The sequence below is a fragment of the Nicrophorus vespilloides genome, unplaced genomic scaffold, assembly GCF_001412225.1.
Source record: "Nicrophorus vespilloides isolate i.1.1-1 unplaced genomic scaffold, Nicve_v1.0, whole genome shotgun sequence".
In the NCBI taxonomy this organism is placed as follows: Eukaryota; Metazoa; Arthropoda; class Insecta; order Coleoptera; family Silphidae; genus Nicrophorus; species Nicrophorus vespilloides.
In genome coordinates, this window is record NW_017096091.1 from 100,029 (window position 1) to 112,551 (window position 12,523).

General features: G+C 28.0%; 1 protein-coding gene across 4 annotated transcripts in view; it reads left to right on the forward strand.

Moving 5' to 3' along the window:
• The first annotated feature begins 3,211 nt into the window (after positions 1 to 3,211).
• The window catches only part of LOC108569482 (visual system homeobox 2), a 92,258-nt gene continuing 82,946 nt past the window's right edge, over positions 3,212 to 12,523 (forward strand). For 2 of the 4 annotated variants that reach the window (XM_017931049.1, XM_017931051.1), the window contains exon 1: positions 3,214 to 3,939. In XM_017931049.1, the coding sequence (XP_017786538.1) occupies positions 3,534 to 3,939 (406 nt within the window). In that variant the 5' untranslated portion in view covers positions 3,214 to 3,533. Of the gene's footprint in view, positions 3,940 to 12,523 lie in introns of all 4 variants that reach the window. The other 2 variants (XM_017931050.1, XM_017931052.1) reach the window with 2 other exon arrangements.

Consider the following 12,523-nt stretch of genomic DNA (forward strand, 5'->3'; position numbering starts at 1 on the left):
TTGGAATGGGAGCGATGCAGTTATTTGCGGGAATCATCTTGTAAATCGTACGTTTCTCTTGTTAAGGAAATCTCTCGTTCAAAGCGTTTCTGTTATGTTTTTATGTATTTTATAATCTAAAGCCTGCTGCTATTAGTTATGTGATACTTGTCAATTGCAACGTTTTTTTCTATCAAGTTACCTTTGATAGACCAACAATTCTACATCAAAAAATGGAACAAAATATTTTCTAGCGTAAATCGAATAATTCTTAATAGTCAAATTTTTCAATAAAATTACGTAAGACTTATTTGTGTGCATCAACACAGTTAATAAAATTTCAATACTCAAGTAAAAATTACATAACATATTAGAACTTACTTTGATTTTGTTTATTTGTTTATTATCATTTTCTCTAGAAAATTATTTAGTAATTGATCATTAAATCTTAAATCTGTTAGTCAAACATAATATAACATTGATTCAAATTATCTTAGTTTTATTTAGTTTAATTTTACAGTTAATCACTTGGACTTTTCAAAAGAAAATTGTAGTATTTTTCGTCGTTTTAATTGAATGATCTAAATTCAATAAAAATGGTGATTTTTTTTATTATACTTATATAAATGTTTCATAATTCATTAATAAAAAATATTAGTTAATAGTTAGTTAAAATATTTCAATAATTTACATTTAATCAAATCGATTCCGCAAAGCATTAAATAATTCTTATATAATTAAACTTAATTTTAACTAATTATAGAAAAATATGTGTTTTTTTTTTAAATTATTGACTAAGATAATTAATATCTTTTAACTTTATTTCATTTTAATCTTAAGATCTTACATATGGTAGTGAAATCTTTTAAGAAATGTTGGATTAATGTTAAGAATATTAGAAAATAACAAATTTTGTACAGTTTGCCAATTGGTATTAAAAACTTGTAAAAAATGTTGATATTAATGTTAAGAATGTTGCATTTTTTTTTCAGTTTTTTCTTTTTGGTACAGTAATTTGAAGCAATGTTGAATGGTTGAATAGCGCGCAAACGTGTGCAAATCCAAATCGATCCGACCTTATAAATATGCAATAGTCCGTAATTCCCCAATTGCGAATAACAAGCTTAACTGTTTGATTGGTTATGTGGCGAATATTGACTGTATTGTTGCTGTTGCTGTTGTTGTATTTCCCATTTGACTGTTAAGGTTTTTCAATAGTATTCTTGTTATTGTATAACTAATAATTATTACTTAGTTTACAAATACATATGTTGAAATGAAGGCAAATTCTTTCAAGTTTTTTTTTCTTCTAAAGTAATAATAATTGCAATTGTAATATGATCAATTAAAAAAAAAATAACGGTAAGTTTTAGTTAACTTAATTTTAAAGAAATTTCATGAAGATTTATTAAATAACAAGAAAATTTGTACATTTTGTTATTACATAATATAGATAAATAACGATTTAATAAGTTTGTTATATTTCCAATTTTTATTCATAATTTTTTTGTGGTTTCAACAATATTCTTATAATTGTATAATTAGAAATTATTTCTCAGTTTATAAACAAAAAGATAAAATTAAAATGTAGTGAGATGAAGTTTTTTCTTCTAAATTATCGTACTAATAATAGTAAATTAATTGATTATAACAAAAAAATACTAATTAAGTTTTTTAAATTGAATTTCTTTGGTTTTTATTGAATTTTTATAGTAAATAAGTACAGATTACATTAAAGTAGAAATTATAACATAGTTAATTTGATTTTTTTTTATTACATAATTTAGAAAAAAAAAACGATTTAAGTTCAAATGGGAAATATTTATTTTTACGGATTTTTTGAGAATTTTTTCTTTTGGATAATTATCATATAATTAGTGGAAATACATGTATATAGAGGCTTTTTTTTAATAAATTATGTAATTATTATATAATATACGTTTCAAATTAAAGTTGTGAAAGAAAAATGTTGATATAAATTTGATTAATTGTTTAATAAGAAATTAATTGAATAACTTGATATAAAATCTAACTTGTAAGTAATTTAATGTATATGCTCATTTATGAATATAAAGAATCTAGTAAGTTTTGCATATGAAAATATGTTTTTTTTTTGCTTTTAGTTCAAATATTTTTGTTTTGTTTAAACTGCAAGAAAATTACTTAAATTATTCGACAAACAAACTAACTAATTTAAGAATTATTGCATAATAGTTGTTGTACTAGTTAGACATTATTGGAACGTCGTCAGTGTTTGCATTAAAACTTGGGGAAACTAATCGAATTCCGTCTGTTTTTTTTTCTGTTTTTTGTTGTTGTTGTAAAGAATCGAAGAGCATCGCGCACAAAACATAACGAACGTCGCTCAATTAGTGACAGAATTATTGATAAACGTTGAAAATGAGAAGTAAATAATTGCGAGGAAACGAGCTGTTTTTCTCTATTATTATTCTCTCTTTTTTATTTCTTCTCCTAGTTCCCCTCCTCCTCCTACGCCTCTCACTCCGGTAATATTGAAAATTAATTGGGAGGCTTTCGCTCAGCCGGAGTGCCATTAAATAATTATCGGATTTGACAGATACGTCAGACGACGAATTTTGACAGGTAAAAGGATGAAATAATCGTGACGACGGTAAATTGCGAATTACGTCGAACGTCGTCGTTGTTGTTGTTGCGAGTGCGAGGGTCAATTAATTAGTACTAATTTCCGATAATCGGGGCCGCACCAATTATAACAACGTGTGCACACTAAATATTTGACAACTATCGTCAAAATAGCGCGGAGGCTTGAAATAAACGGCACAGGAAAATCGGACAGACACGTCCTCCTCCTCCACCACCTCCTCCTCCTCCTCCCACCACTGTGGTGTTGAGAGAGAGAGAGAGAGGAAAAAAAAGGGACGTGTCGGCAATCGCGTTCGTCGACACGCCCACACGTGGGAAACGCCGCACGCGATTCTGAGCGTTACGATTGGTGCGACGCAGAGGCGAGTTTCGTTTTTCCGCTATGGAAACGCCGTGCGCAACGACGCCGCTCTCCGATTGGTGCAGCAATAACCAAGCCCCATTCAAGGGTCCTTTTCAGAGGGAATATTAGGGAGTATCTTAACGCGACTCGTTTTTCAAATTGGAGTCGTCAGTTTGCACCCACATTTGCTTGGGAACGGTTGACTTAATAATACAGAGACTTTATTTTATCGAAAATTGAAATAACAAAAAAATTGAAATTACATAATTTGTAATAAAGCTCGTTTTTTTTTTCCCTAAATAATATTAATAAGACAATTTTTATGCGGTTGTGTGGTACACCTCTATAGAGGTATAGACAAAGTGGTTTTTGATTGTTTGTATTTTTTGTTGTTGTTGTCGAAATCAGTGATTTGTGTTGTTTGTTTTATTATTATTATTATTTTTTTTATCGACTTTTGATTTCGGCTATGCGATTTTGGTAGCGTGAGAAGCGAGGAGTCGCTGGTATTTTCGGTATTTCTCTTCTTTTTTTTGTTTGTTCGTTGCTTTCTGATCGGGGGGGTTGTGGACTTGCGTGAGGAAAGATGAACAATGAGGGTTTAGAGAGTACGGTTCACGTGACGGCGCCGAGTATATTGAATAAGGCGCCGCAGACGATGCCGCAGAGGTCGCCGTTCGCCATCCAGGAGCTGCTGGGTCTGGGCGACTCTCAGCACAGGTCGCCCACCGCCGCCGTCTCCGCGATAACGCCGAACGTTTACCCGCAGCGGCACATCCAAGCGCCGACATGTTTCCCGTCGGATCACGGCTTCAATCATCACCACATGACGATGGCGGCCAGCAGGATGGCGTATTTCAATGCACAGGCGGCCGTCGCGGCCGCCTTCCTGCCGCACAACATCGCCGCCGCCGCCGGGATGAACGCGAATCCTGCGGGAGCGTCGCCGGCGGCGGTGCTCGGACTCACGCATCAAGCTTCCGGAGCATCCGGTGAGTAATTCGCACACAGAAAAAATATCTTCAATAGAAATCATTAAATCTTAGTTTAGCATTAGCACAAACATTTTAAAGAAACCATAGTTACTTCAGTTGATTCGTTTGTTACCTGAATATAGTTGAAATACAAAAAATAAACATTTTCTTTTAAAATACATTAAAATCAAGTCAGGTATTAAATTTCAGCAATAGTTTCATTAAAAGAAATATGTGGTACTTTTTGGAAAAGTCAGGCAATTTTAAGCTTAAATCGTATAATATGTGAATTTTAGTGATTTAGATTACAAAAGGAATCAATTTTCATATATTAGTAACAATAAACTTATTTCACGGTATTCTTCTATACAATTTTTCTTTTCATCACAACATAAAACAAAACTGACTACTGATTACTTGAATGTAGATTTATACCCATTTGCTGTTTCCAATTGCAAAACAAATTAATTTTGTATACAATATAGAGATTGTATTAAAGTACTAACAAGTATTTAAGTCTGTTTTGCCTCTCTTTATAATTGAAATTATTAGATAAATGTGCCGGTATTTATAAGTACTATTAGACGACAAAGAGTTAAAATCCTATTTGATTATTTCAAGAAAAAATAAGGAATAAATCTGTGTGTATTTATTTATAAAATTAGTGTAAATCTCATTTAATGAATGTAATAATCGAAGTTACCAAATCTCAGACAGATATTCTTTAGTCGTCTTTTATTACAAAGCATACAACAAAATTCATTTTTTTCCCATTAAAATCCTATTTTCATTGCTATAACAAAATTTCGTAATTATCAAATCGGAAATGTTCTTCAATGTTTAAAATGTAGTAGAGAAATTTCAGATTTCAGAAATTTCTTGTTGTTCAAACAAATCAAGTTTTCTTTATCTAAATTTTATTTCAATGATGATACTATAATGGAAAAATAATTTACTTAATAAAAATTCTCTATAATAAATCGAATAAATTTGATGTAAAAAAAAGTATATATAAATTTGGAATTTTAATAAATCTATGAAATTGTTAGTTGACAATTTTCAATAATTTAAGTCTTTAATTTAGAAATTTAACATTTTTTTTAAGAAATTAAGGTTTTTGGTTCATTGGCTAGAAAATATTTTTTTGTAATTGTTTTGTAATTATTGGAAATTAATATTTGAGCGTTTGAGAATTTCGTCGCCGTTAATTTAGTTAATTGCACGATTCTAATCGAATTTACAATAATTCAATTGCAATAATAATAATTAAATGTTGCGATTAATAATTTCATCGCGATTAGATTAAAATTAATTAATTTTACATACCAAATCATAATTATTGTTATTAGATAAACTCAACTCGATAAATTCTGCTTTAGTTTATTAAAATATTTATTAATTTAACAATTTTTTTTATTAAATAAAATTTATCTAAATTTAAGTAGTTTTTAAGTTGTTTATATAATTAATTATAAATTAATTAACAAAAACTTTCATACAAAAAAAATTGACGGTAATGAAACAATAGATGGAAAACTTTTTATTCTCTAAAACAATTGAATAAAAGACAATCGATTTGGTAATTGTAATTATTTTTCAAGTGTGTAATTTAGTTGTGCAATTGTTTCTTTTTTTCTTCATTATTACAAAATTTTGATCAGTTTAAATTGATGTTATCGTAATTAATAATGAACAAAAAAAAATGTGAAAAGTAAATTTCTTAATTAAAGAAATAAATTCTTAGGTTAGGTTAATTGATTTCTGCAAACAAAACAAACAATTGACATAAGAGAATTATAATTGATTGTTACTATGAGAACTGAAATAATTGCATTATTTCAACGAATGTTGATTACATTTTATTTGAATAATGTAACTAGTAATTAATTATAATTTTCTATTGTTTTCTAAACAATCAATTGTTTGGTTATGTTAATCAATATATAAACAAAAATGTTATAAACAAACAAGAATCAATTGTTGCTATGACAACTGAAATAATTGCAATATTTCAACGAACTTTGATTATTTTGTTCTAAATTTAAATTAAATTATAGAACGTTGTGTGTATATGAACGTTGTTTCCACTGTGAGTTTGTTTAATGATCGCAAATGAATCTAATTTTGATTAACGCGAGCTTTAAATATTGAAATGCCGTTTGTTCATTAAGAAGTGAGAGAAAAAAAAACCGGTAATTATAGAGTAACATTGAAGAAGAAAAAGAAAAAAACAAGAGACAAGATTAACAAATTAATCACGTCTTCCTGTTTCGTTTCGTTTTTTTTTTATTATTTCACGGAAAAGGGGGGCGCGCACACTAACACAAATACACAGATGGAATGAAAGAACACGTACACACACAAATACAATGTAATAACAATAATCGGCGGGAAAATTAATTCAGTTTACACGCGCCGTCGCCTCGTATAATTTGTAACAAACAATTACGCGTTACCACGAATAATACAAGAGAGGAGGAAATAATACAAAAAAAAAAATAATAATAACAAGAGAGAAACACACATAAAAATTGTACAGAAATAATACATATGAAATCATTTTTCCGCACAGTCATTTCTTTCGTTCGGAAATTATACACACGCTCTTCTCTTCTCTTTCTCTCTCTTTTTTTTTAACGAATCATTGTATGGAATGGCCGTTATAAAACTCTACATATGTATGGTGTTTTTTTTTTATTGTTATTGTGAATGCGCGTTTTATTCACGGATTGTTTTGCGGACATCCGACGTTTGGAAGAGAGAAAAAAAAATATGTGTATATAAAATTTTTGTGTGAAAATGTATAAAAACGAAATAAAATACGCTGTAAATCTTTCATTCATAACACTGAAATGTATTCAGTTCTTACAATAAGTTGTATAATTCAATTGGTTTTAATGAAATCAATGAGTGAACTTGTAAAATCTTCATTATTTTTTATTCAGAAATTCCAACAAAATTAAAATAAATAATTTGAATTAGTTATAGACAATTTTTTGTAAATAGTTCAAGTATGAATGAATGTATGAAAAATTTGTAATTTTTTTTAAATTTAACGAGAAATTTCTACATATCAAATATTTGCGAAAATTTCGAAATTTTGTAATATCAAAAAATGAAATTCAAAATTTTATTCAGAAATTCCAACAAAATTAAATAATTTGAATGTGTTTTAGACATTTTTTTTTTGTAAATAGTTCAAGTATGAATGAATGCATGAAACATTTGTAAAATTTTCTAAATTTATCCAGAAATTTCTACATATCAAAAAGAAAGTTTAAAATTTGATTAATTTCAATAAAATAACCATTATTTTCTATGTTAATTGATTTGATTTTTTTTATAAATTTAGTTTAAGTATGAATGAACTCGTAAAATCTCCAAAATGTTATTCAGAAATTGCAACTAAATAAAATTAAATAATTTGATTTAGTTTTTAGACAATATTTATTAGATATTATTTTTGTAAATTTATACTTTCTTTTCTTAATTGTTATCTAAAGAGTTGAAGTATGAATGAACGCATAAAATATTTGTGAAATTTTCGAAATTCAAATAAAATTCAAAATTTTATTCAGAAATTCTAAAAAATAAATAATTTCATCAATTTTTGAATTAGTTTTAGACAATATTTATTAATGTTTTTTTTTAATTTATACTGTTTTTTTCTGCTTAATTGTTTTGTAAACAGTTGAAGTATGAATGAAACGCATAAAACATTTGTAAAAATTTATCCAGAGAAACAAAAAGTTTCGAATTCGAGTAATTTTTTTGTATTGGTTTTAATCAATATTTAGGAGATTTTTTTTGTCGTTGTTGTCGATTGATAATAGTTTTGTATAGAGTTATCAATGAACGCAATGTTCTTATCAATTTATTTTAGATAATTGATGTTTGTAATTTGTAAAATTGAAACATTTGTATACACTTTTATAATTGAAACATTTTCATATATTTCTATAAAAATTGAACTTTTATTATAATTAATTAATTGATTTTTTGTTGTTGTTAATATTTGTCAATGAGTATTCTCGCATATCGTATAGATTCTATATTAATTGAGTTTAAGTATTTATTTGTATTTCATTTATTGACTCGTACAAGTATATAGATTATTTGCTCGAGTCTTGTAATTATGTATTAATCGAAGAACATATCAGAACACACAAGAATTTATATATTTACACGGAAAAATGTACAAATATTTGTGTTGACAAAACATAATCGAAAAGTACACGCATTAATAATGAAAAATCAGTGATAAATGTTTATATTTTCAAAATTTAATTTATTTTTTAGTTTATTTTTTGGTTTGGTCGATAGATTTTTAAAATAGAATAGAAATTTTATTGACAAATTTCAAAGAATTTTGTATTTAAATTAATAAATTGTTATTAATTACTTATTATTTAAGATGTAATTAAATTGATACGAATTATCACCATTTCTTGCTTAACTTTCTTCAACTGTCATATGAATCTCGTCAATTATTTCAATTTCAGAATATTTGTGTTTTGCTTTTTTTTATCAATCAATGATAAATGTTTATATTTTCACATTTTAATTAAATAAAACTTTATTTTTTTTTGGGCAAAAATACTTTGGTCGATAGACTTTTAACAGAAATGAACACCATTTCTTCTTGCTTAACTTTCTTCAACTGTCATATGAAAATCTTGTCAATATGTCAATTATTTAAATGTCAGAATATTTGTTTATCTTGTCTCTCTCCTGAAGTGTTTTGTTTTTTCCAAATCACAGCCCACTTCGAATCACACAACGCCTCTACTAATAACATACGTACACACACTTGGACCTAAACAAATAGTTGTTTTTTTCCACAGTGTTTAGTTTGAACTTAGGATTAAAGCTTTTTTCAAGAATTTAACATAATGATCATCATTCTCCAGTGTTTCAATTACAAATTTATTAAAACTTTTCGAAGAATTTAACATTACTTTTGTTTTGTTTCATTTTCAAATTTATTAAAGATCATCATTTTCCACTGTTTCAACTTCAAATTTTTGTAAACTTTTTGAAGAATTTTACATGATATTGTGTCTTTTTCAAATTGATTAAAAATTTCTTCAAAAAATTTGACTTTTTCATTATAATTTTTTTTGTTTCAATTATAAAAATTATTAAAACTTTTTGATGAATTTAACATCATAATTGTTTATTGTTTAATTTACAAGTTGATTATAGATTTTTTCTTTCCAAATCTTCATTATTATCATATTTTTTTTTGTATGTTTCAATTACAAATTGTAGACAATATTATTTATTTCCACTTTAGAGTTTTCGTTTTAGTTTCGCGATAAATGCGTCTATCTCTACGTGCGATTTTCACATAACCATTATCAGTTGATTGGGCTACTTGAATCATCCTATCTCTGATCACATCTACAGATTTGTCAGTTTTTTTTATTTGTTTTAGTTGTTAAATTCCATTAATAAAAAAAAGTAAACGTTTGTTTTTCAATTAATTGAATCACTCGAAAATTAACAATTGTTTATTTATTTTTTTTGTCAAATTCAATTCACATTTCATTCTTAATTATTTTATAATTTAATCATTCAGTTCAATTAATTTTCAACATAAAAAAAAGATTGTTTTCTCTTTAATTAAATTATTCAATTTATTGTTGTTGAATTTAATTTTTCCATTTAATTGTCTTTTTTGGTGCAAATTGGGGCTAATAAAATAAGTGTGTAAATTAATTAATAAAATAATCAATTTTTTTTTACCAAATTAAATTATTTTTTAAAAATTTAATTTTTCTTTCAATTGTTTTAAAGAATGAACAATAATTAATTTAAAATGTTTATTAGAAAGTTTTAATTTTTATCTTAATTTCAACGATATTCGTTTGTTTGTTTATTATTAATTGAAACAAAGTTAACGAGATTGCTAAGTAATAACGATATTACATAAATGACTTAAGTCGATGTCTCGAAAAGTGCTATTAATCTGCAATTGTTTGATAATAGAAGCAATTGTGTTGTTATGGTTACAATGGGATTTGAGCTGTTCAATGCTGTTCTATTGGAAGTGCGGAAATCGGTGACTCGCCACGTCTATTTGCGGACAGAAAGTTGCATAACTCGTCAATTTACTTGACTTAAGTCACGTAACTAAAATAGACTCGGCAACATTTCTATAATAAGATTGTTAAAAAGCAAAACGAAAATATTATTTCATTTATTTACAGAAAATATGAAATATTTTACACATTTTTTATTATTGATAACGAACCAAAATAATTATTGATATTAAGAAATAAAATCCAAAATAAAAACGTTTGAAGTGTGAAAATTGGTTGCTAATTTACTTAACTTAAGTCACGTAACTAAAATAAACTCGGCAACATTTCTATAATAAGATTGTTAAAAGCAAAACGAAAATATTATTTCATTTATTTACAGAAAATATGAAATATTTTAGACATTTTTTATTATTGATAACAAACCAAAATATTTATTTCTATTAGTAAATAAAATCAAAAATAAAAACGTTTGATGTGTGAAAATTAGTTGCATAACTCGCTGATTTACTTAAGTCACGTAACTAAAATAGTCTCGGACACGTAAATTTGCAATAGATTTTACAAAAGTTAAGCAAATTAAGTCGAGGATAGAATTTTGATGGGTGATTGATATAAATATATTTAATAACAATATTTACATTGAAGCATATTTTTTAGTTACTTTAATTACTAACATTATTGTTTGTTGAGGTAATGCAGAAATTTGTTTATTTACGAAAGTTAAGCAAGAATTTGCCAAAAAGATAATGATGTTTGTATTTCTGAAATTTTGTGAAGTTTGAAATGTTAACTCTACTTAGTTTGGAATTGTCAAATTGTAATTGAAATGTTTTATTAAAAATAACTGCTTCACATAAAGTGTATTTAGAACTTGATTTGCAGTTGTTGATTACTTCCGGTTTTCGTTCAGTTTCGGAAACGGCGCTCCGTTTTTCGTTTGTTTTGGTTCTGTTGTTTCCTCATTCTATCTTCTCTTTTTTTCTCTCTTTAGATTGTTTTGTTTTTTTCAGAAATTCAGCAATTTTAGATCGCATTATAAATTGCAGGTGCTTTTCCACCCCCCCAATTCCTCGCTTCGTGCCATCACCACCACCCCCCAAAATACGCAGACAAACACACGGCGCTTCACCATTCTACATTTAATTCCGTAACAATAAAAAAGTAATTACTTGCACATACATTTACACACGTGTATCTACACGTGTATGTGAATGAATGAATACGTGCATGTAGGTTTAGATAACTGCGAGTGAGATGTGTGTGTATTTTGGTTGAATAACGCGCGAAATACAAGCGTTCGAATAATTCGTGTAATTTTTTTTCGATTACACACACACACACGTACATACTTCGTTTTGTTGTTGTGTGTGTGTGTGTGTGTCTGGTTTAATCAGATCTAGATATAGACTCGGGGTGTCGAAGCGGTTTGTGTTAAGTGGCAATAGGGGTGAGATTCGCACCGATGAGGACACGAATACTATATAGTATAGTAGTGTGTACGCGCACGGCGTGCCGGTCGACCCGGCATCCCGTCCCGTCGACTCGAGTTTGTCGGGCGCTCGTGAAGAAGGGCGTGAGGGGGAATGTGGGGGGAGCGTTCGTTTTTGCACTGCTGCGTCCCCCCTTTCAACCCCTCGCCAGGGTACCAACCAACATCCCCCCGATTCGCAACGGCACACACGTGCACCCCCTTTGCGTCGCTTCGCCCTTCGCTCGAACCTTTGTGTTCTTGTCACCAACGGATCATTCACGTCTACCCAGAAGTATACGAGTGCGAGCGAGATAGAGAGAGAGAGAACAGCGCAATGAACAAACCATAAATAGTTTGCAATCGCGAAACTCATTTCGAATGCCAATACACATTCGCACAAAACGCACCCCTCTCCTATCCTACCCTCAGTTATCTATCACCCACTCACACTGCATACTATATAGTATAGTATATTTATATATGTATAGGTGTGTGCTCATTTCCGTTCCTTACCCCTCGAATACAAAACAAAAAGCATTCAATTTTTTTTTGGGACAACAAATCCATTACTTACTTAATTATCAATACATCATTGTCAATTACAAACTATATAGTTTACTGAAAATATTTGAATAATTTGTTCATATAATACTTGCAAAAATAGTTCAAAGTTGAAATTTAGTCCATTCGACAAAAAGTTTTACAAATGTTCGTACAATTTTTTGTACATTGAATTGAGGACTATACATCATTACATATAGACAATTAAGACACAGCCATAATTACACTTAGTAATATTTTTTTGAAAATTTTGTGTGATTTCTTAAGGTATTAAGTTCTAATAGAAGTTGAGCACATTAACAAATATTGATAAGTATTTTTTAATAAACAAAACGAAATACATTTAAAGTAATACAAAATACAAATGACAACTACGAACTATGTTTAATATAAATTAACAAAACAATAAACAATTCTTAATGTAACCAATCAGACTCAAAAAAACCCATTTTTTTTACATATTTAGATCCAGTTCATTCTGAGAATTTATATGTGCACATAGTATACAAATGGAATCTTATGT